Consider the following 25,140-nt stretch of genomic DNA (forward strand, 5'->3'; position numbering starts at 1 on the left):
CCTAGCCTTGGCGCCCGGAGCCCCCCTTCTCGTCCCGGACTCCACGCGCAGCCGCAGCTGCTGTCCCGGGGGCTGCGGGCGGTGATGGGGCGGCGGCGGGGGCCGGGTGAAGGCGGCGTGAAGAACCAGCCAGGGGACCAGTGGGCCGGGTGGGAGGGCGGGTAACGGCCGTTCTCGAGGTGCCGACTCTGCCGAGGAGGGAGAGGTGGGCCTGGCCGGCGTTGAGTCCAGATCCCCCCCCCCCCCGCCCCGTCACAGAGTCCCGTGCAGCTTCCCAAGGCCCCCGGGGGTCCTGCAAGAGAGAGAGGGGCCGGGCTGCCCTGCGGTGGTCAGGACTCGATAAAAGTTCTCACTGATGCTGGCTGGGTCGCCTGTCTGAGGCCTCTTGTCGAGTCCTCGGCAGGCGGTGGAAAAGCCGGGCGCGACAGGAGTCACCCCCAGAGGAGGAGGGATGGCAGCCCCTTGCCTTTGAAAAGTCAGCTGTGCAGTGTTTCTCTTCCTCTTTCACATGGTTCTAAGCCTATGAGAGGTTCTTCTTTAGAGAGGGGTGTCTGGGGAGTGTCTTCTCGTTGGAGTTTGGGTGCTTATCTAGCCAAACACTGTAGTGGACAGGCTGGGCTCTTGGTGCAAGTTGTAAACTCAGAATGCCTGCCGGAGTCAGGCAGGTGTTAGGGTGGGCGTGGGTGGGATAGGAACAACAGAAACTTGGCGGGGGCGGGGGGTGGATATTTCTGGAGTGGGCCAGATCAGAATGGAGATTTGTTAGGTGGAAAAACCCTATTCTTGAAGGAGGAAAAAAAAAAAAAAGAGGACCACTCATACCCATGGTGGTGGTCTGTCCTGTGATTATATGCTATTTCCCACCAGCGGGTGACCGCTCTAACCCCCAGGTGTTGGGATCTTGACCTTCTTTGCCTTTGATTCCCATGGCTGGTACCTTCTGTCTAGAATAGACCTAATATGTAATTAATTTAAATTGTGTATTAAAAGTCACAACAGTGGAATTGTCAGTTAATCTATTTGTATCTTCACGTCTTTGTTGATAGATTCTAATGCCCCCATTCCCAAGTTGCTTTTAGTCTTAATTAGTGGCCAAGAATTTTTTTTTTTTTTTTAAAGATTTATTTATTTATTTATTTGACAGAGAGAGATCACAAGTAGGCAGAGAGGCAGGCAGAGAGAGAGAGGAGGAAGCAGGCTCCCTGCTGAGCAGAGAGCCCGATGCGGGACTCGATCCCAGGACCCTGAGATCATGACCTGAGCCGAAGGCAGCGGCCCAACCCACTGAGCCACCCAGGCGCCCAGTGGCCAAGAATTTTATACCCATAGCTATATTCATCCTAAAATAATCCTATGTTTTTGGGAAACCTTCTTTCTTTAGTTTCTTTCTTTCTTTTTTTTTTTAAAGTAGGCTCCATGCCCAGCTTGGAGCCCAGTGCTGGGCTTGAGCTGATGACCCTGAGATTGAGACCTGAGGGGAGATCAAGAGTTGGTTGCTTAACCAACAGAGCCACCCAGGTGCCCCTGGAGAGCATTTTGTTTACACTTTGCCTTTGATGGAAATAATTAAGTGATGCATTGAGTGTTGTAAGCCTGTTTAAATAGTGAGTGATTTGCAGTTTGAAATACCTTTTGCACCATGACCCAGGACACCCAATACACCATTCATGACATGATACATGGTAAATGAAGTACCCTCTAAAATTTTCTATTTCACTAAGTAAATGCACACTGTAACTTCCTAAACTGATCTTGTGAATCATTAATGAGTTGTGAGTAGACAATAATGGACTTAGTACCTCCTGTTTATAGAGCCCTGCAGACTTTCCCTTGCCTGGATTATGGTATGGTCACCAACTCTTGCTGATCTGAGGGAGATAAATAATTTTGTAGTGAAGTTGAGACTGTCCTAGGTCATCATTGAAAAACGGAGACAGAGATCAAGTTGCATTCCTATCATGGAGACTTGTCCTTGAGGTCTTGGGTTTCTCATTTAGAGATTCATACCCATATAACTGAGTCAGTGCTGAACATCCCAGGAGGGTATCCATGAATGCCTGCAGGGCCTGATTTGAGAATTAGTTTGACTCCAACCCACTCCTATTCTACAGATAAGAGAAATTTATCAGGGTACCTGGGTGTCAGCCTTTGGCTTTGGTTATGATACCAGGGTCCTGGGACTGAGTCGGACTCCCTGCTTAGTAGGGAGCCTACTTCTCCCTCTCCCTCTGCTGCTTACCTTGGTTGTGCTCTGTCTCTCAAATCAATAAGTAAAATCTTAAAAAAAAAAATCTATATCTCTATATATATTTGCACTATTCAGGTGCTGTTGTTTAGCTTGAAATACAGATTAGTTTATTGGGAGACCTGGAAGGAGAGTTATAGGATTGTCCACACAATTCTCTGTGCTTATCAAGCCAAGCACAGTACTTCAGCTGGCGTATTTTGCCGTGGTTGGTGGTATAACAGGGGAATAACAGGGTATAATAGCCATTTATTGATTGACTGAAGTGGTTGTTGGGAATGTAACTGTTGAAAGTTGAGGATTTGGGCCATGGAAGAAGGAAGGAAGTCCAGTCATTTTGAATTTCAGAGGGTTTTGAGAGCACAGATTTTGCATCTGGAACTAGTGAGAAGTGTGTGAGTAGCTGGAGATTCTGAGTAAAGCTGGAAAGGGAAATAGTCTAGGGAGCTATTTTCAGGGGCTTTGTTGTTAACTTAGGAGTGTAAACTACCTAACCCTAAATGACCAGTTTGAGTTAAGAGTCAACTGAGATTTGACAGTGTTAAAGAAATTAAGGTCAAATAAAAAAAGAAATGAAGAAGAGTGATTGGCAGTGAATTTAGGTGTGGGTGAGAAGAGAATTAAGAATTAGGAAGATGTGAGGGAATTAAGAGATTATGATGAAATGGAGGCTCTTGGATTTAACTTTTTGTGCCTTTGACTCTGAAGCTGTGCTGGGTTGTGTGGGAAATACAAAAGCGTGACATATTCAGTCTCAGCTGTCAAGGACGTTCTAGTTTAATTGGAGAGGCAGACTAATGGACATAAAGTATTAAATAATGTTTATATAAACACTATGCAAGGGTCCTTCCTAATCTGTTAATGAGTTAGTGGGGTTGGAGGGAAAAGAAAGGAGACTGTCACTTTTGACTTTATATGCAGATTTGTGTATAGTTTATACCGGCCTTGATGATAAAGGAACATCATTTACATTATCTTTTGAGAGAACTATATAACTTGATTTTAAGTTGAGACAGTTCTCTTATTAAATTAGGTCACTCTCTCTACCAGCGACTCACCCCATTCCTTTCATCCATTGATTTTCTATTGTGTTACCATTAATTTTGCATTCCAGGATCTTCTGGTCATAAACCTTTGATTTCCTTAAAAACAACAATGTTTAGAACACGTGCTTCAGCCTTGATCTGATAAGATATGAGAGGACTTAAGTTACGTGTATTGGCTGAAGACTTTTCCCCTTTTTTTTTAAAGATTTATTTATTTACTTGGAGAAAGAGCACACACAAGCAAGGGGAGCAGCAGGCAGAGGGAGAAGCAGGCTCCCTGGGAGCCAGATGGGGGGCTCGATCCCAGGACTTCAGGATCATGACCTGAGCCGAAGGCAGACACTTAACAGATAGCCTCCCTTGAGTGTCTGGCTAAAGTCTCTCTTACCCATTCAAAGTGAATTAGCTTCTAAAATAAGTTATTTGGTGATATATTTCAGTTTTGGAAAATTTTATATTTTTGGGTTCTTTTTAGAAGAGCCTGATACTTTTAGCAATCTTAATTTGTTATTTGTATGCTGCTTTATCAATTTAAATTAAATATAAGCTACTAATTAAATTTATCAGGTAATTTAAATGAAAAAGATATATATATATATATGTTAAAATGATTTAAATAATATAGAAGTAAGTCTTCCACCCTTGGTTGCTAGTTACACAGTTCTCTTTCCAGAGGTAACTTCATAATTGCCATTTCATATATATTTATCCTGAGATACTCTGTACCTCTAAAACCTATATAAGTATATGTATATATTTTGGATAACAAATTTACACCTTGTACCTCTGAGTCTGAAATAAATATTTCTTGTGTTTGGTAATTGTGTAGTCAAGGTTTGGTACAGGATATAGAAATCACTAGATATTTGAAGCAGGAAAGGATTTAATACAGGTATTTAGGGGATGCCTGGCTAGCTCAGTGGGTGGAGCATGTGACTTGTAATCTCAGGGTCATGAGTTCAAGCCCCATGTTGGGCATAGAGTCTACTTAAAAAAATAAAATTAAAGAATTAAAAAAAAAACAAAACAAAACTACTACAGGCAGTTGGGTATTTGACATTTTGTCTTGCAATGACTTGTGGAACCATGGTAACTGGTTCAGGAGGGAATTCCTAACTCGGGGGCTGCTGTTGGAACTGCTACAGTCCAAATAGCCACACAGTACCAAGGGTCTAAAGAGTGGAAGCTGCCAGCTGGAGCTTGATCAAGAGGGAGCTCAATCAAGAACTACACACACTGTTTCTTAATACCTGGGAAGATTTCGGAAAGCAGCTCCTTAACCAGTGGTGACAGCCAGAAGTCACCATAAGCTAACTTGGCTCATTTCCACCTTCCAGAAGTGGAAATGCCTTTAACGGTGGAACCTTGGAGCCTCCTAGCATCGGGGTAGGAGGTTGGGAAATGGTGGGCAGAATAGGTGGAAAATACGGTTTTAAGCTTTCTGACCTCTGTAAGTAGAAGAGGGTGAGCTAGATGGGGAGAGGTCCTATCATTATAATGTAGTTAATTGCTGGCCACTTACTTTAAAGATTATTTATTTATTTATTTGACAGATCACAAGTAGGTAGAGAGGCAGGCAGAGAGTGGGGGGAAGCAGGCTCTCCGCTGAGCAGAGAGCCCAATGCGGAGCTGGATCCCAGGACCCTGAGATCATGATTTGAGCCAAAGGGCAGAAGCTTAACCCTACTGAGCCACCCAGGCACCCCTTGCTGGTTACTTTAAAATAGGGGTTGATTTGAATGGACCCCAAAATTGCTAACATTTGTTCAACTCTCTTGATGCCTTTGTTTTTTTTTTTTTAGGACTGGGCCGATCCTATGCCCTGGCTTTTGCAGAAAGAGGAGCATCCGTTGTTGGTAAGTTGATAAAATTTCCTTTTTAACGAGTAGCTGGGATTGAAAGTACCGTCCACACAAGTCAGTCACCTTTGTCTTTATGTGAAATCATTTGTCAATGTCAGATTTCATCCTCATTATTTCTTCTGCTGGCCAAAGTATTCCTCCTTGAGGCTGACTTTCTAATTTACTTTTTTTTTTTTTGTTTTTAAAGATTTTATTTATTTATTTGACAGAGATCACAAGTAGGCAGAGAGGCAGGCAGAGAGAGAGGAGGAAGCAGGCTCCCCGCTGAGCAGGGAGCCTGATGCGGGGCTTGATCCCAGGACTCTGGGATCACAACCTGATCCAAAGGCAGAGGCTTTAACCCACTGAGCCACCCAGGCGCCCCATCTAATTTACTTTTTTAAAGTAGACTAGTTCCGCAGAGTCTGAAGCTGAACAGAATTGATAAGGTGGTCACCCATTCATTGTACAGAAGGAAATTCTTGAATTTGGTAAACTGTGAGCTGTAATTTTTTGAGACAGAAGGCTGATGCAGAATGAATCCCTTTAAGTATAAATATATTGATAAAAATAAGAAGTTTGGATTCAGGGAATCCAAAGTATGTTTCTTTGTTCTTTTTTTGTTTCTTTGTAAATCTCTTTCATCAAAATTTTTCCTCGGGAAGTTTTTACCAACAAATCTTTAAAGTTTTCGTTGAAGGGACAGTTGGATGAATTTTATTATGGTCATCAGTTGGAAGACGCTGCATTGAAGGATCACAAGGTGCGAGGTTTTAATAATTTAAATGTTTTGGTCTGGCATGATGTGGTATGCACGCGGGAGTGGATTTGTCTGCCGCCAAGCCTTGTTGGACAGTAACTGAACGAGTGCTCAGTGCAGGATACATAGTAGGTAGAGCAGACGATAGGGCCTAGTATTTACTAGTCTCTTTGTTGAGATAAAATTGTTGGCCCACAAGGGCTTAATAATGACCGTTTTTCTACCTCTTACTAAGGCACAGAGAGAGATAAATTTCCCCCAATTTGTGTTTGGAGACATGTATAACAAAAGGGTAAGCAGGCACCCTGGTTTTCTAGATAAAGAACATGCAAGCAGGACATTTAATTATACTCTTCTCCCTCAGGTGGATATGTAGCTTATCTTTATGTAAGGGACATAGAATCTTTGGATGTTCCTTGTTTAAAGGCATATCTCTGCTCCTTGTGGCAAGCACCAGTTTTGTTATTTTGGTATTTAGCCAGGGGGCGTGGGCTCCGTTCAGGCCCCTTTTGCCAGATTTTCGCAAGATGCTTCATTGTCAAGGTTCATAGTCCCATGTTCCTGTTTTTTCTCTTATTTCTGTTGCTGCTGCTTAATATTTTTACCCTATAACTTTTGATTTAGTTACCTTTTTTTTCCTGCTCAGGTCTGTGTGGGTTTTATCTTCTGTATCTTCTAAAGGACCTAGACTATTTCCTTGTGCAGAGAAGGTACTTTGTTCACTGGTCCTTTTTTGTTGTTTGACATAGATTCTTCTTGGAGGGGGTTGGGGTGGGGAAGGTGTGTCTTTTGAGATTGGTCAAATAAATTCCTTTTTTTGTGTGGGATTAAGATATAATCTTAGTTTATAAACTTATTTTGTAAAAACTTTACAGCATCGTGTGTTCATGTGGGTCATTTTTCCTGTATTGATCTCTTACTCTTGAGTTTATTAAATTCAGAACAGGAGCTTTAAAATTCTAACAAAAAGAGAAAAAGGTCTTGTATGTCTTTTTATTTTGTCATTGCAGCAAGTGCTGGTGAAGTCCAGCAGGACAGGTTCTGTGTCTTGCAAAATCATTTGTTGTACTTGGCTGAAGAGCCAGATTTCGTTTGGTTAAGGGCTTGCAAAATCATTTGTCATACTTGGCTGAAGAGCCAGATTTCGTTTGGTTAAGGGGAAAGTCAGTCTGTTGAAATGGCTTAGCTTTTGGTGGATTTTTTTCTACTGTTTTTTTTTCTGTGACCTACCTGTGAACTTTCTAGACCAGCTGCAAGTTGTGTTCCTCCCTGGCCACTGCTACCCCCTAGTTTTAGCTTTTCAGATACCTGTTTCTAGCTTGCATTACATACACTACTGTTTCTTCTTTGTTAATTTTTGTTCTGCCCAGTGTATTTTTTACATGAGTAAGAAAAAGTAGAGGAATAAATAAACCTGGGTGGGTATGACATCAGAGTATCTTGTCTATGAAAAAGTGATTCCTCCTAATGTTATGACTAGCTCAGAGTTCCTTAAGAAGTAAGACCAAAAGGGTAGAGTAGTTTGTTTTTCATGTAAGTCACCTTATGCTGGCTTATGCTGGGTTAACACACAAATTTCAATGTCTGATAACAGTAAAGAATTATTTCATGCTTTTGTGGCCTTTTAGCGTCCAGTGTCTCTGCTCTCAGTGTCTTCCTAATTTCAGGATCTGAGCTAAAGGAGCAGCTTCTGTCTGGGACATTGTTGTTCTTGGGACAGAGGGAGGAAACCAGTGGATCCATGATGGCTCCTAAGTCTCTTCTTAGCTTGCCACTGCCACTCCTGTTTCTTTGGCCAGGGGAAGTCCCTTGGCCAAGCATCACAAAGGATACTCTCTGACTTCATGTTAATATGATTGCTGTGTTTCATATCCCATAATAGAAAGAATTGTGGGAGATTGCAGTCTGGGTATAAGAACTGGTTACAACAAGGGATGTTCAGTGTTGTCTAAATTATATCTTACAGGAAATGGTTTTACATGCCTGTGAATGTTGACACTGGAATTTTTTGGACTTTTCTCAGGAGCCATAGGCAGGACTCCGAGTTTTAAGTTTTCTCTTGAGGGCATGAGCAGAAAGATGACTCAGCAGGAAGAACCTCTCTTGACCATTAGAAAGGCAGAACCTTTTCAGTTCTTGAACTGGAGAAGGAGCACCTTCGGTCATTGAAATCACAATCCTTTAAGATGGACATGATTGCTTGCCTGTGCTGCTGTTACACAGTGGCTGGAAAAGAAGACTCTTAGGTTCCCAGGGCCTGATGACAGAGTCTGTGTTTCCAAGCCCTGTGTGATTCTCACAGCTGAAAGGGAAACGGTGGTGGGAAAAACACTGCCTTCCAAGTCAGGTTGGGCTTCCAGTCCTGGCTATGCTGCCCAACCATATGATCTCTTACACTTTAGTAGCCACCTTATCAAACTTTGAGAATTATGGTGGGGATTAAGTGACATCAAAAACTAAAGGCCTAACAGACACATGAAAAAATGCTTCACATCACTTGGCATCAGGGCAATACAAATCAAAACCACAATGAGATACCACCTCACACCAGTCAGAATGGCTAAAATTAACATGTCAGAAAATCCCCGCTGGCGAGGATACGGAGAAAGGGGAACCCTCCTACACTGTTGGTGGGAATGCAAGCTGGTGCAGCCACCCTGGAAAATAGCATGGAGGTTCCTCAAAAAGTTGAAAATAGAACTACCCTATAACCCAGCAATTGCACTACTCGGTATTTACCCTAAAGATACGAACGTAGTGATCCAAAGGGGCACGTGCACCCGAATGTTTATAGCAGCAATGTCCACAATAGCCAAACTATGGAAAGAACCTAGATGTCCATCAACAGATGAATGGATCAAGAAGATGTGGTATATATACACAATGGAATACTATGCAGCCATCAAAAGAAATGAAATCTTGTCATTTGCGATGACGTGGATGGAACTAGAGGGTATTATGCTTAGTGAAATAAGTCAATCGGAGAAAGACAACTATCATATGATCTCCCTGATATGAGGAAGTAGAGATGCAACATGGGGGGTTTGGAGGGTAAGAAAAGAATAAATGAAAAAAGATGGGATTGGGAGGGAGACAAACCATCAGAGACTCTTAATCTCACAAAAGAAACTGAGTGTTGATGGGGGGAGGGGGTCGGGAGAGGGTGGTGGGATTGTGGACATTGGGGAGGGTATGTGCTATGGTGAGTGCTGTGAAGTGTGTAAACCTGGCGACTCACAGACCTGTACCCCTGGGGCTAATGACACATTATATGTTTATAAAATAAAAAAAAAACAAAAACAAAAAACTAAAGGCCTGGGGCACCTGGGTGGCTCAGCTGTTGGGCTGTGCCTGTAGTTCTGGTCATGGTGCCGGGGTCTTGGGCTTGAGCCCCGCGTGGGGCTCCCTGCTTGGCAGGAGGTCCTGCTTCTCCCTTTCCTACTCCCCTTGCTTGTGTTCCCTCTCTTGTTGTCTCTCTCTCTGTCAGATAAATAAATAAAATCTTAAAAAAAACAAAAACAAATACTAAAGGCCTTTGTAAAGGGAAAAGAATGGCGCCAATGGTAGGGACTGCCTGTCGTGTGTGAGGCCCTTTGCTTAGGACCTGGAATGTCCAAGTGAGCCTGAGGTCTTGCTCAGGCAAGGGCATCCTAGCCTCCTTATATATAAACGTGTTTCTATTTTAGATCCTTAAAGAAAAGGGTCTACCTTAGGCACTGATGTATTCTCTCCAGTGTAAACTCAGTGCTTTGCTTAGCGATCACTTAAGACATACATGCTGAAGCTGGTGCAGCCACTCCGGGGAATGATACGGGAGTTCCTCACCAAGCTGAAAACAGTTACCCTTCCATCCGGCAATTGCACTAGTAAGTATTTACCCAAAGAATACAGAAATACATATTCGAAGGAGTACATGCACCCTGATGTTTAGAGCAGCATTATCAACAATAGCCAAACTATGGAAACAGCCCACATGCCCATCGAGTGATGAGTGGATAACAAAGACACACACACACACACACACACACAGGAATACTACCCAGCCATCAAAAAGAATGGCATCTTGCCATTTGCAGTGATGTGGATGGAGCGAGAGCGTGCTGTGCTCAGTGAAATGAGTCAATCAGAGAAGGACAAGTAACAGGTGATTCCATTCATGTGGAATTTAAGAAAGAAAATGCACGAATGTAGGAGAGGGAGAAAGAGAGGGAAATAAATCATGAGAGACTCAACTATGGAGAAGAAAGTAAGAGGCGATGGAAGAAGGTGGGTGGGGGATGGGCTATATGGGGGATAGGTATTAAGGAGGGCACTTGTGGTGATGGGCATTGGGTGTTGTGTGTAAGTGATGAACTCTTCTCCTGAAACCAATATTGCGCTGTATGCCAACTAACTGGAATTTAAATTAAATGGCTGAATAAATAAATAAATAAATAAATAAATGGGAAAAAAGGACATAACATGCTGATTAAGTGAATGGGTTATATGACACATGGAGAAGGATCGCAAGAAGGTACATGTGGATTCCAGCTTATGATAAATGAGCTATACATACAATGCCCACACCTTCCCCAGATGCTTCTTAGGACTTTCACGAACCCAGGTGTTGGGAGGCAACCTTTTAAAGATAGCTCTACTATAGCCCCGGGTTGTTTATAATTTTTAAATGATAGAAAAATTAAAAATTCTTTATACAGTTAGTAGATATCATCACATAGACTCCTTTATTGATCCAACAGTTATTTATTGGGTGTTTGTCATGTAGCAAGCCTGTTCTAGGAGCCGAAGGAATAGAGTGGGGGATAGAATAGATGGGGTCCCTGTTTTCACAGAGCTTACATTCTAGTTTGGAGCGGGGAGCTTTGGGGAAACACAGTAAATACTTATGTAAAACTCTGTCAGCTAACTAAGAGTTTTGTGGAGAAAGAATCTTAGTGAATGGCCTGGAAGAGAACTCTGAGGAGGGACCTGGGGGCAGGGAGGGATTGTGCCACTGAGATGTGGGGCCCAGGAGCCTGTGACGGGGGCCCAGCTAGTGAGTGCATCAGTCTTGGGTCAGGAGTAGGCTCATTTGTGTTCAGGGTCAGTCAGAGGGCCAATGCAGCTGGAGCAAGGTCATCAAAGGGGACAAAACCAGGAGATGAGAACTGAGAGGTTGCGGAGAGCCAGATTGCAGAAGATCCTTTAGCTCTGAGCCCGGACCAGCTTTTACCCTGTTGGAGATGGGGAGCCATTGGTGAGTGTAAATAGAGCAACAGTCTGATCTGATTTAAGCTCTAAGTGGATGGTTCTGATTGCTGTGTAGAGAATAACAGTGGGGGAGCAAGAATGCAGGTGGGGAAGGATGGTGAGGTCTCTGGGGCTTGCGTACCATTAACTCTCCTTGGGCATCTTAATGATTTTTCCATTAAAGCAGAGAAAGCAGAGAGTCCTATCAAGTTACTGCAATAATCCACAGAAGAGAGAGTGGTGATTTAAATAGGTCGTAGGGGTGGAGGTGGGGCAAAGAGGTTAAATTCTAGGTATATTTTGAAGGTAGATAGGGCGGGGTTTGCTGTTTTGCCGATGTGGGTTGCGAGGGAAGGAGGAATATTGAGAGGCCGTTTACTGAGATAGGGAAAGACCACAGGAGGGTCAGATGGGGAGGGAGGAGATGTTCCTGCTAGACTTTCAGAAGGAGATACTCAGTAGACAGTGGCCCACGAGCCGATGTCGTTGGGGGACAGGTTGCAACTACATCAGAATATTCTCGGTTTATAGATGGTATCCAAAGCCAGGAGACTGAATTACATCACCTGGGTAGTGAGTACAGATGAGCAGGAGAAGAGGTCCAACGACTGAACTCGGGATGATCAGTTTCTCATTTTCCATTTCTTCTCTCAGTAAGGATACCTTTGATGCCATCTTGTTATTCAGACAAAGAAAATCAGGTACAGGAGCCTAATTTAAGACCCTGCTTTCTAAACTACCACTGCACTTTGTGGCCCTTCACATATTTAGAAACACTGATGGCCGCTCTGGAGAAGCTTTCTGATAAAGGAGAGTGAGTGTATCTTCCAGGCTAACAATGGAAAGAGTATGGCAACTCTGTGCTGTTCCCTTTTGGTTTAGTGGAAAAAATTGTGTTCTGTTTTGGATAAAAGAAACTTGCTTCCAATGTTAGAGGAACAGAGTGGCTTTGTGGTAGGTGTAGGTTCTAGTCTGGATTTTGCCATTTCCTATAGCCTTGGCTCCTCTGGCATGTTCCCTAGGCCTTCCCGACTTTTCTCATCTGTGAAACTGGAAACAGCTGTTCTGCCAACATTTCAAAAGCTCTGTGGAGATCAAAGGCTGCAGTGTACCCAGTGGTATTTTGAAAATGTCAAGTATACATATACCAGTATGAGGTACAAATGGTATTTTAAAACTCTATTTGGTTATTATTATTGCTTAGAATTTTAGCCATCCGTTTAATGGTAACAGTGTCACATAGTACGGGTAGGTTTCTCTTTGCATGTAATTGCAAAACGATCTTTTCCCATTGTTGCTCTCCCAGGCTTTCACCCTGAGATTTAGGTCTGGTGACAGTGGCAGGATGAATGGGGTCAGTGTTCATTGAGTACACTCTGATGTGGAGCCTTGTCTTGAATAAGTCTGTTCTGATGCTGTTTAGCTGTATGGCTCTGATCTCAGGCAGTTACTTACACAGCTTCAGTGCTTAACCTGTTTGGTTGCATTTGGAACAATTTCCACTTGAGGGTAATGTTCCATTGCACAATGGAGTAATTCTTTCCAAATATCCCGTTCGCCAATTTGCTTTTGAACTTTGCTTTACTTAGTTAAAAAGGCTCTTACAAGACTGTTAGCTGTGAGTCTTAAACTCCTGCTATTTTTTACTAGTTGTTTCCTGTCATTTGAGTAATTGCACAGAAATGAACAATTAAGAGTTTAGTGTTGAGAATCTTTTTTCATCTCTTTAGCAATAATGTAAGCCTCTTTCCATTACTTTGTGTCTTTATACCAGTTTTTATTTGCAGTAAGACAATAAGACTACACTGGTAGAAAAATATATTCCAGTCCACCTTCTGAAAAACCCTTTTCCTTAAAAAAGTTATGTGAAAACACATTTGACATAGCAGATGTTCAGTATGGTTTGGCATTGGCTTTTTCCCTGCCTCATTCCCTTATCTTCAACCACCCAACCCCATCCAGCCAACACCTGAATAAAAAGAGAGAGAGAGAGAGAGAGAGATTCTTTAAAAGAAAAAAAAAATCTTGTTTTTTACCCCAGATGTGGCAAACATCAGTTTGGTAATATTAAACGGCTTTAAATTTTAGTATATTACCCTGCCATTTCTTGATTAATTTTTTATTGTTGTTCCTCTAAACTTATGTAATTATGTTATTACAAAATGTTCATTTTGCAGGTGCCTGGGTGGCTCAGTGGGTTAAGCCTCTGCCTTCGGCTCAGACCATGATCTCAGGGTCCTGGGATCAAGCCCCTCATTAGGCTCTCTGCTCAGCGGGGAGCCTGCTTCCTCCTCTCTCTGTCTCTGCCTGTCTCTCTGCCTACTTGTGATCTCTGTCAAGTAAAAAAATAAAATCTTAAAAAAAATGTTCATTTTGCAATGTAAATTATTTATCTGAAGCATTTTTATTTATTTTTTTTTTCAAGTTATTTGGAATTGATCTGTGGATCTTCTTAGTAGTTTTAGCATGTTATTTTGTAAATTTTACCTTAAATTGTGACGTACACTAACTTTATTTGTCCCCATTATTTAGTTCTGTTGGTCTTTATGTACTTGTTGCAAATTTTGTATTACTCTAGCCAACCCATACTCAATGTTCAGTAGATGAGAAAGCCTTTAAGGACCAGTGCCATCCTCCTACATTTTAGTGTCCCTCTGTAGTACAGTTTCCTTTTTTTTTTCATTTAAGATTTTATTTATTTATTTGACAGACAGAGATCACAAGTAGGGAGAGAGCAGGCAGAGAGAGAGAGAGGAGGAAGCAGGCTTCCTGCTGAGCAGAGAGCCCGATTCGGGGCTCAATCCCAGGACGCTGGGATCATAACCTGAGGTGTAGGCAGAGGCTTTAACCCACTGAGCCACCCAGGCACCTCAGTAGTACAGTTTCCTTACAAATAGTAAATGCTTGATCAGTGTTTGTACAGTTGGATACAGCGAGATCTTAATGCGGTGAGTATGGTCAGTTGTTAAACACCAAACAGTGGAGTCATGATACCAATTAGAGGCTGAACACTTATGACTTCTGTATATGTTTCTGATCTCTTTTAACAAATGTTTACTTCTTTCATGGTAGACCCTGATACAGTAAGTTTTATGAGTATTCTTTTTTGCTCAAAGTGGGTTGAATCATTTTCTTTTTCTTTTCAAAAGAGGAAAAGCATTGCAAAGTTTAAAATCTCATGAGCTGAACCTGCATTTAAATATTTTTGCTGCTTTATCTCTCTCTCTAGAAACAAAGAAGCATGGTTGAAAGTATGTTATCTCTTGGCATGTTACAGAAGACAGGGGTAGAGTGGGAAGGAATGGAGGAGGTGACAGAAGAGATACACTCAAAGTGGCATTTTATTTCAGTTCGTATTTTGAGGTTTAAAAATGAGTTCTTGTTTGTTTTTGCATTGCAGTGAATGACTTGGGAGGGGACATGAAGGGGTTGAGTAAAGGCTCCTTAGCCGCTGCTGACAAGGTTGTTGAAGAAATAAGAAGTAAAGGTGGAAAAGCCGTGGCCAACTATGGTATGGTATTTGAAAGCGCCATGCTGTTTTTTGCCTTTTCCTTCAATTCACGCTGTTGCTCACATTAATAATCATTGGGCAAATGTATCGTTCCAGTGTGATTATGAGATTAGATTTTCTCTGAGTCAGCCACATCTGTTTGGCTATCTATTTTATATAATATATGAGGCTTTTAAAAACCTTTGATGTAGATTATTTCACGAGTCTTAACTTTCAGCATATTGTTTATTTAACATTTTTATTAATAAGCACATGATAAAATCAGTAAATTATTAATGATGTGGATAGGAATATGCTTTTGTTTTGAAAGACCCGTTTTAGCTAAAAGGTTTTAGGTTATTTTCTACAGAATGACATTAGATTCTTTTAAGAATTGTTTTAGGAAAATTCGTGTGGTAATGTAGCATCGGAAGAAAATGCCTCCTTTCTGGTAACCAAACACTAAGTTCCATTTTGCACATGTAATCATTGCTATATGTGATTTTCTTTCCTTTATAAAAACTTAAGAGTAAAAGTTAGGCATTAAAGCCACCAGGAAAACAGCATTTGATGTATTGAGTCTAATAGTATCTGTAAGGAACCTTCTTGAACAGATTTACTTTAAAAAACGAGTGCTTATTGACTTTTCTGTAAATTAGATTGTTTTTATTAGCCAGAGGTAAAATTAGATTGCCAGTCTCTTGATTTTGAAATTTGAAAGGAAGGGAAATAGGATATGATTTGTTTTAAGTGTTCTATGGAGTAATGAGACAGATATTTTAGTGTCTTCTTTTCTCACTGAGGATCTACAAAAATGTTTTCAACTTTTTTTTTTTTAAATTCTGGAGTTTAAAAAAATCTATTTTATAATGAGAAAAATTCCAGACTCCTTCCCTTGCCTCTTCCCGTAGTGTTGGTATACAACCAATATCAATCAGTCAAGATGCAGGTAGGAAAACAAGGCCCTGCAGATTTCCAAGTGTGAAGGGTTTTCACACAAAGAATTAGAGGCTTGCATAACCATGGCAAGGGCTGGGCACCTGCATGTGAAGAAAACTGTGGATGGCCTTGTCGGGTTCTCACTTCTCAAAGGTCTCTTATCCGTACTCTGCTCCCAAGATTTCCCTGCATATGCAGGCTTCTCCTACTTCTCCCTTCTTGAGCGGGGTGCCTCTTTTGGCAGATCTTTGTGGTTCTCAGGGAAGGGAATCTATTTCCTGGCTCCTCCACAGGGATTGCAGAGAATATAGAGAGAGACAGTGGGATGTTGATACCTGGCTATTTGACACACAACTCTGGGGACGTGAGCGTCTCTCCCTAGGCTGATGAGCAGAAAAGAAGAAAGCCCACTCTATTTTGTTGAGCTTTGCTTTTTGTATTTAGTGATGTACAAATAGTAGGTTTGTTTCCATATGTAGTTATTGAGCTTTGAGCCTGCTTTTTCAAATTAAACATGTACCCCCCCCCCCCCCCCCCCCCCCCCCCCGTCTCCCTTCTCAATTCTGATTTGCATCTTGTAGAGGGAGTGCCTCTGTGACTATTGAAAATTAAATACAAATTAAACAAATAGTCACTTTGTTTGTCAAACTGCTTACATTTCAAGGGCTCAGTAGCCACACATGGATAGTGGCTACAGTATTACTACAGAAATAAGACATTTCCATCCTCACAGAAATTTGTATGAGACGGTGTTGTATTAGATAGTATTGGCCAAAAATTTTTTTATTCCCCTCTCCATTTTTTTTTTCTTTTTGGCAGGTTAAATAATTATTTTAGGGGCTGCATTTCCTTTGTAACATTAGATCATCTGTATTTCAATTTGTTATGTGCCTGCAATATATATTTGTTTTGGGGGAAATGAATTCTGTTGAGTGAATAGTATCTGTCATGTGCTCTGATCCAGAATTTAGGAGTTATTTGAGAGGGATAGTACTGATGTTTTGTGCTAATTTTCCTTTCCTCCAGATTCAGTGGAAGCGGGAGAGAAGATTGTGAGGGCAGCACTAGAAGCTTTTGGAAGAATAGGTGATGTTTCTTTGTGTTAATGTACTAACAGAGCAGCTTCTACTTTCTTAAACAAATTTTTCAATTTTTCTTTTGTTTATAAAAAATTCCTTTTTTCTATAACCAAGGTTTTATTTATCTATAGTTATTTACGTGTCATCCTTGCGCAGGGGCCATGCTAATCTTCTCTGTATCGTTCCAATTTTAGTATATGTGCTGCCGAAGCGAGCACGATCTATAGTTATTTATATAGCTAAGTTTTTCAATTGCTTTTACAAATTAATTATTTTACACACCCTACCTTATTTCCCAATAGTCTCCAGGTGGCATTTTTTAATGCAAAAATGTGTTGAGTTTGTTTCATAGTTTTTTGGATTTAAAAACTCCTGAAAAATTATGAGCATTTTCTCATTTTCTTATTTGTGAAAACTGAATTCTACCCCAAATGTGTTTATAAAAGAAACATTTTGGCAATAGAGGATCCTATGGAATCTTTTAGATAATTATGATTTGGATCATAAGGATTCAATGCTTTGTGAATCAACTAAGATGAAGTATATGTAATAAAAATCTTTATTTTTGAGAAGGGTTTCAAATGCGTCATTGAGTTTGTCCCTCTCTAGATAATCTTCCTGGCTTAGTTCCACACATTCTTAGTAAAAAAATTTTTTTTAAGTTTTTTTAATTTTTAGTAAAAGGTATTGAATTACTTCAGGGAAACATTCCCTCAATGTGCAAACTATGGAAAAGCCCAGCATCTTTACATTCTAGAAAACATTAATTTTTGTAATTCAGATGTGCTCCTGATGAAGTTCTAGAACCTAGGTGAGGTTTGGTGGGCTGAGGTCCGGAGCCGATGACCAAGAAAGAATTCTTGAGACATCTTTGGTGCAAAATGGTGGTTTATTAAAGCACGGGGACAGGACCCGTGGGCAGGAAGAGCTGCTGCCCCGGGTTGTGAGGGATGGCAGGTTATGTACCCTGCTGTTGGGGGAAGGGGAGGGGAAGGGAGGTTTCAGTGGAGTTTTCATATGCTAAAGAGGGCCTACAAGGTGCCAGGATGTTCCAGGCCTGCCGGAGACCTTGCCCTTGCTGCTGGATCAATGTTGTCTTTAGACCAGCCATTAACATTAAGATCTTTGGGAGACTTTTTGGTGAGGTGTCACAATCCTGCTATCAATCGTCTTTGTTAGATTTAGAACATTTGTAAGCCAAGGGAGACTCCGGTCTAGCAGGATTGTGAGCTCTGCAAGTTAACTATTTATCATTTTATGGCAGTCAGGGGTACCTGAGGGATGCTACACTTATGGAGGGGAAAGGGTGAAGAGGGGGTGCAAGGCGCCAGCTTTTGCTTTGTCCTCAGCCAGCCTCCTGCTCCCTCATCACTCCCTCTGCCTTTTTTTCTTTTTTTCTTTTTTTTTGGTCTAATAGATTTGTTTTTCTTGTTAGGTTGGGTTGAGCTTAAGGGGTTTGTTATGTACAATTTCACAGAGGGATAGAGGCCACAAAGATGTAAAGTTAACAGGGTGAGAACAGCCCCCAGATTATGGTTGAGCCTTAAAAATGATTCCTGTTGTTTTTTTTTAATAATGAGAATGCAATTTTGTATTAAGATAGGCTATCAGTTTCTAACTCTAACTGTTTCCTTTTTGGAATTTCGACTCTTGAGTGGCAAAGAAAAATCTTTTAAACTTTTACCAGTTCTGAAGTTAAATGAGGATGACTTGTCGTTTCCATTGAATGCTAAGAACCTAAGTGTTGGGCAACAGTTAATTCTGTATGCTGATAGAATTTTGGCAGAAGGTGGAGGTGGAAATATTTACATATGAAAGTTTGAGAGGAAAGCTCTGACATGGTGAGATACTTGTGAATCAGGATTTTTGTTTTTTGTTTTGTTTTTCTATAGGTATAAAATTCTGTTTTGATAGCACTCTTCTGCTACTATTATTATTTACTTTTCCATGTGGGGAGAAAAAGCCTAATTTTGAAAGAAATACGAGCTATAAGCCATTGCAAATTAATACACTTGTTTTTATGTTTGTGACTTGGATTTTTTTTATCTTGTAGATGTTGTGGTCAACAATGCTGGGTGAGTATTTCTTTTTTCATTTCAAGAATAATGTGCATGTGAAGTTTTTGATTTTATTAAAAAGTGGGTACTCTTCCTCCTCCTAACCTATGTTATATCATTGTTTTTAGAATTCTGAGGGACAATTCTTTTGGTAGAATAAGTGATGAAGACTGGGGTAAGTTGTTTGTAACATTTGTCTCTGCGGAGCATACCTATCCATTTAGTGTTTTAATATTTGAGATATTTATACATTTAAGGAAAAACCTGCTCCTACCTACTTTTGCCTTTGCTAATATGGATGATGAATGTGATGAATAAGCTTTACAACTGAAAATGACCACAATGGTTGGAAGTAACCTATTTTCTTTTGAACATTTGATAAATGAAAACTTTTTAAGTCATTTGGCAGAAAGATTTTGTCTTTCATTTGTTTTCCTTTTTTTCTTCTTGAGAAGTTGTTAGCTTTTTCCAGCAGTATTAACTTGTCTTCCACATGCTTGGCTACTGGTGTGAATCTTATTTCAAGAACAAGAGCAGGATATGGAAGGGAGTCTGGGGCCCTGAAAATGTTCAAGATCTGAGAACTGGAGGTGGGGGGTGGGGTCCTAGATGTAATTTTGAAGCTTCTAGTGAGTAGGGGACAATCCCATTAGGAATGGCACATTGGAAAGATTAGGTTTAAATAAATCACTTTTTTTTTTCTGTTTGCTCTTCATACCTTTCTTTTCTTTTTTTTTTTTTAAGATTTTATTTATTTGAGAGAGAGAGCGAGAGAGCGCACAACTGGGGGGGAGGGGCAAAAGGAGAGGGAGAAGCAGACTCTCTGCTGAGTGGGGAGCCGGATGCTGGGCTTGGTCCTAGGACGCTGGCATCATGATCTGAGCAGATGCTTATCTGACTGATCCATCCAGGTGCCCTTTGTGCTTTGCTTTTCATTGGCCATCAGAACTAAAACAAACTGGGGGCTGGAAGTGCAGGAAGCACACAAACAAAGGTAAATTATATCACTGTCGTTGAAGCGTGCTTCTGGGATGCACGCCACAGTTCTTTGGGAAGAAGCAAAGCATCTCTGTGATTGAGAATTAAGCAAAGAAGGGCTTTTAATTTCCTCTTTCTGATTTAACCACTGGGTAAAGGAAGAAGCTGAGAAAGATAGGATTTGTTGGCCAAAAGGGCTTATGTTGTTGATTTCTTTTCTGCTCTGGGTGGGGGCAACAGTGTGCCTTTTGCTCCTCTGGGTTCATCCTAAGCTTGCAACTCCTAACCCCTTGGTGACCTTTCCCTTTTTTTTCTTTTTCTTTTTTTAAGTTCCTTTTGTCACTTTTACATTATTCTTCTAATATACCCATGGAAACATTTGTCGAGGTTTCAGGCTGAAACAGAAATAAATAAATAGTATCAAAGTTTTAAAAGTGGTTAAAAACGTGATAATTAGGGACACCTGGGTGACTCAGTTGGGTAAGTGACAGCCTACGGCTTGGGTCATGATCTCAAGGTCCTGGGACCTGGGACCGAGTCCCACCTCAAGCTCCCTTTTCAGCGAGGAGCCTGCTTCTCCCTGTGCCTACTATTCCCCCTTCTTGTGTTCTCTCTCTGACAAATAAATAAAATCTTAAAAAAAAAACAAACCCAAAACTTGGTAATTAAAAGAGTAAAATTAAATCTAGAGTTGTCTATCTGAATCATTCCCCAAGTTGTCTGTTCATTAGATGGACATCTCTAAGAACAGATGGGCCTCTCTCTCTCTCCCCGGACATCTCTCCCTCCTTTTTCTGATCCCTTCTGCCCCAACTCATTTGCAATTTACCCTTGTAAAAATATGGGTTTAGGGAAATATCAATTGGCAAACATTTTTGGATAGTGAACTGTGTAGGTTGTGCTTATGCTTTTTAAAAAATTTATTTGTTTTGTTAAAATTTTCATTATTGAAGTATAGTTGTTATTGGGGTATAGTTGTGGAGTATAAATAAAACATTTTTATTTTTTATTTTCATGTGCACAGCATTGTGATTCAACAGTTGTACACGTTACACTTTAACTAATGTTTGTGTTGGTCCCAGTTTTATGTGTAAAATTCTTGGATGTTTGTATTAGTGGATTTTTATAGGAAGTGAGCATAAATTAAAGATGGCATTGCATTTAGATGTGTATAGGGATTATAGTAGTTTTATCATAAATTGTAGGGAGAATGGGTATGAACTGTTGATTGGTTAAATACTTGGGACATAAGCAAAAATGCTTACTTAGGGAGCAATATGACCGTAGTTGATCTTGAATGCTAGTATAAAATAAACATCTTTGTATAAATAAATCATTGCTTATGTTGATTCTGAGACATGCCTATCTAACTTTTGACAAAGTATCTAATAAAAGTAATTTATTGTTTTAGATAAAATCCACAGAGTCCATTTGCGAGGCTCTTTCCAAGTGACCCGGGCAGCTTGGGATCATATGAAGAAACAGAAGTTTGGAAGGTAGAGTTGTGTGTGCCTCTCGGGGTGGGGGTTGGGAATGTAGTGCATGGGTCCTTGTGAACAGGGAAAGGTAAGTACTTTGACATTGAAGAAGATCTCTTCAGACATGAGCAGACTTAAAATGTACTCTTGGCTGGGGCACCTGGGTGGCTCAGTGGGTTAAGCCGCTGCCTTCAGCTCGGGTCATGATCTTGGGGTCCTGGGATCGAGTCCCGCATGGGCTCTCTGCTTGGCAGGGAGCCTGCTTCCCTCTCTCTCTCTCTCTCTCTCTCTCTCTGTCTGCCTCTCTGTCTACTTGTGATCTCTCTCTGTCAAATAAATAAATAAAATCTTTAAAAAAAAAGAAAATGTACTCTTGGCATGTACCCTCTCATTAAATTGGTGTCATTTGGTCAAGGATTAGCTGAGCCAGCCAACTTTATATATTTCTTTTCACCTCCCACTTTTCATTTTGATAGTCTAGCAGTATACAAATGGTGAGGATTCAACTGTACTTCATTCTCTAACCAAAGTATAGTGATACTGTGTCCACTGACCAGCTGAGGAGAGACGAGTGCTGTGTTTAGCTCACTGGTACTTGTCCGACATGAGTTGGTCTTTAGAAGCTGTTTGGGAGCTGTAGGACTGTGTCTGTGTCTGTGCAAGTGACCAGGAACGTGGCAGAGCCACAAGGTGGCTCCATGGACTCTGGCTGGCTCTTTCCTGTTAACCTGGATTTCACACACATTTCCTAGAGGAAACTGTTTGTGATACCTGTTTCTGTTGGACAGTTCTAGCTTCTCCTGATTCTCAGTTTCTGAAAATAAATGATCCAAATTATTTTACTTGGTCTACTAAATAGGGTGAGATGGGCTCACATTTTGGAGGTGGCATTGTTTTGATATGAGGCATTTAATATTACCCAGAAAGAGAGGGGCAAAGTAATGAAAAACTAAAGCATTAGAACTGATTTTCCTAATGTTTCTTACCATAACCTTAACTTACACATTTTCATTTATTTTATGTTTATAGATATTTATTGCTGTTTTCAGTAGCTAATGAATATAGATTCTTTTTTTTTTTTTTTAAGATTTTATTTATTTATCAGAGGCGGGCAGGGAGAGAGCGAGCACAGGCAAACAGAATGGCAGGCAGAGGCAGAGAGAGAAGCAAGCTCCCTGCTGAGCAAGGAGCCTGATGTGGGACTCGATCCCAGGACGCTGGGATCATGACCTGAGCCGAAGGCAGCTGCTTAACCAGCTGAGCCACCCAGGTGTCCCTGAATATAGATTCTTATACTTGAATTCATTTGGTCTTAATCAGGGATCTTTTTTTTTTTTTTAGGGATTCTTTTTAAAACAGTTAAATCTTGTAGTTGAATTTTGAAAGATTACTTCTATTATTAATATTATTTTGCATATATGAATCATGACTGTAGGAACCTAATGACAGTATACGGAATTTCCTTTGATGGGTGTAATAGTACCGAAAAAGAAAATAAAAGGCTTAGAGTTGCTGTGTTATCAAAACATGGAAAAGAGATTTTGAGAGATTGATCTTCCTTTTAGGATTATCATGACAGCCTCAGCTTCAGGAATATATGGCAACTTCGGCCAGGCCAATTATAGTGCTGCAAAGCTGGGTCTTCTGGGCCTTTCAAATACCCTTGCAATTGAAGGCCAGAAAAGCAACATTCATTGTAACACTATTGCCCCTGCTGCTGGATCACGGATGACCCAAAACATTATGCCTGAAGGTAAGTAGCTTAGATTTTTCAGTGCTTATAGCCACAAATCTATGTGGAGTGAGCTTTGCAGAAGTATTTAATTTTCTGAATAGTTTAAAAAGTTATTTATCTTACTTTTTCAAAAAGCATTATGTATCATTGGGTTCATTATGGAAACTTTAGAAAAGCACAAAGGAAAAAAATTTTAAATGACCCATAGTTCTGCCACACAGAAATATATTTTAATTCTTTTTCTCTGTGTAGGTACACATAAATACATATATATATAATTTTTTTTTTAATGGAATGAAGTAATAGCATTTTGACCATTTTATAGTGATAATTATTTTTTAAAATTAATAGACTAATTTTTAGATCTGTGTTTTAGGTTTATGGAAAAATTGGGCAGAATGGTAAATGTAGTTTTCCCTCTTATTAACATCTTGCTTTAGTGCCCTACGTTTGTTATAACTGATGAACCAATATTGATCCATTATTGTTAATCAAAGTTTATAGTTTCCATTAGGGCTCATTCTGTGTATTGTATAGTTGCGTGTGTTTTCACAAACATACGATGTTCTGTATCCACTGTCATATACAGAATTTATTTATATAGAGTCATTTTACTGCCCTGAAAATCCCCCATGCGTCAACTCTTCATCCTCCCCTCTTCCCAGATGTCGGGTAGGACAGAGGTTCATTTCTCTTTATCATTGAATAATATTCCCTGGTCTGGAGGGACCACAATTTATTTATTGATTCACTGAATGAGAAACATCTTAGTTGCTTCTAGCTTTTGGCTATACACATTAACTTCACCTAATACCAAATTAACATTATAGCTTACGAAAAGGTATCTTTTTTGTGTTGCCTTATTCCACAGGGATCCAGATAAAGTCTACAGGCATTTTGTTACTAGAGATCTTATATTATTTAATACACTACTTTGTTCTTTAAAGATGAGCCATTTATTTGTTGAAGGAACTAGTTCATTTGTCCTATAAACTAGTACTCATTCTTGGTTTGGGTTGTCTTTGCCCATTTGTAGAAAATCAGTTGACCACATAGGTGTGGTTTGTTTCTGAATAATGTGTTCTGTTCCACTGATCTCTGTGCCTGTCCTTTTACCAATGATTTTGACTATTCTAGTTATATAGTAAGTCTTGAAGTCAGGTAATGTGAGTCTTCAAACATTGTTCTTTCAGAATGTAAAATGTAAGTGTGTGATTGAGAGCCTGTGCTTATACTGTTATATAATACACAGAATACTTGAGTAGTGGAAAAATATGTTGTTGTTGTTGTTTTTTAAAGATTTTATTCATTTGAGAGATAGAGACAGAGAGAGCATAAGCAGGGAGAAAGGCAGAAGGAGAGGGAGAAGCAGAATCCCTGCTGAGCTGGGAGCCTGAAGTTGGCTTAATCCCAGGACCTGGAAATCATGACCTGAGCCAAAGGTGGACGCTTAACCATTTGAGCCACCAAAGTGCCCCAACCATATGGTTTTTAAATATTTCTGGATTTTAGCATTGCTAAAAGGAAAATCTTCATAATATTTTAAAAATTGTTTCTCTGAAATGGTGCAGTACAGTTTATGAGTGGAGGGGCTCCTGGGTGGCTCAGTTGGTTAAACATCTGCCTTTGGCACAGGTCATGATCCTGGAGTCCTGGATTGAGTCTCATGTTGGGCTCCCTCCTCAGCAGGGAGTCTGCTTCTCCCTCTGCCATTCAGCCCTCTCTCTCTCTCAAATAAATAAGTAAAATCTTAAAAAAAATTTATGACTAGAATTATTTTAATATTAGCTTTTTCATGGAACAAATACTTGTTTGTAGTACTTCTTACTTTTCGCATTTGAGCTAATGTTCATTTTAGAACTTGGGATTTATAATACCAAGTATATATTTGCTAGCCTTTGCTAAGAGCTGTTGTACCTGACCAGTTTGCTTTAATGAAGAAAAACTGTTTGAACCAGAGACCTCATTTTTTTTGCCTTGTCATCAAGGCCATTTCTAAAAATCCCTTATTTTTAAAAGCTCTATATTTTCACATTCATATCATGGTAATTCTTGTTAAAAAAACAAATTATATGAAGGGCAGTTATAATTCATCTCTTCTCCTTTTAAGTAGAATACCATATATATATATATATATATATATATATATATACACACACACAAGACAGTGTTACTGTTTAAGACTTCACAATGTTACTGGGAGGAAGAAAAGCATAAAAATATAATGGATTGTCATGTACTTGCTACTTACCCCTGGCATTGG

General features: G+C 40.2%; 1 protein-coding gene across 2 annotated transcripts in view; it reads left to right on the top strand.

The window, feature by feature from the left end:
* Nucleotides 1–25,140, top strand: part of HSD17B4 (hydroxysteroid 17-beta dehydrogenase 4) — a 98,111-nt gene that overhangs the window by 7,402 nt on the left and 65,569 nt on the right. Inside the window, exons 1-8 of one of the 2 annotated variants that reach the window (XM_082724148.1) lie at nt 73–475; nt 5,094–5,147; nt 14,522–14,632; nt 16,577–16,636; nt 18,683–18,704; nt 18,815–18,861; nt 21,076–21,160; nt 22,708–22,895. In XM_082724148.1, the coding sequence (XP_082580274.1) occupies nt 14,542–14,632; nt 16,577–16,636; nt 18,683–18,704; nt 18,815–18,861; nt 21,076–21,160; nt 22,708–22,895 (493 nt within the window). In that variant the 5' untranslated portion in view covers nt 73–475; nt 5,094–5,147; nt 14,522–14,541. Of the gene's footprint in view, nt 1–72; nt 476–5,093; nt 5,148–14,521; nt 14,633–16,576; nt 16,637–18,682; nt 18,705–18,814; nt 18,862–21,075; nt 21,161–22,707; nt 22,896–25,140 lie in introns of those variants that run through there. The other variant, XM_082724147.1, reaches the window with a different exon arrangement.

This window comes from Mustela nivalis (assembly GCF_964662115.1).
Source record: "Mustela nivalis genome assembly, chromosome: 3".
Lineage (NCBI taxonomy): Eukaryota > Metazoa > Chordata > Mammalia > Carnivora > Mustelidae > Mustela > Mustela nivalis.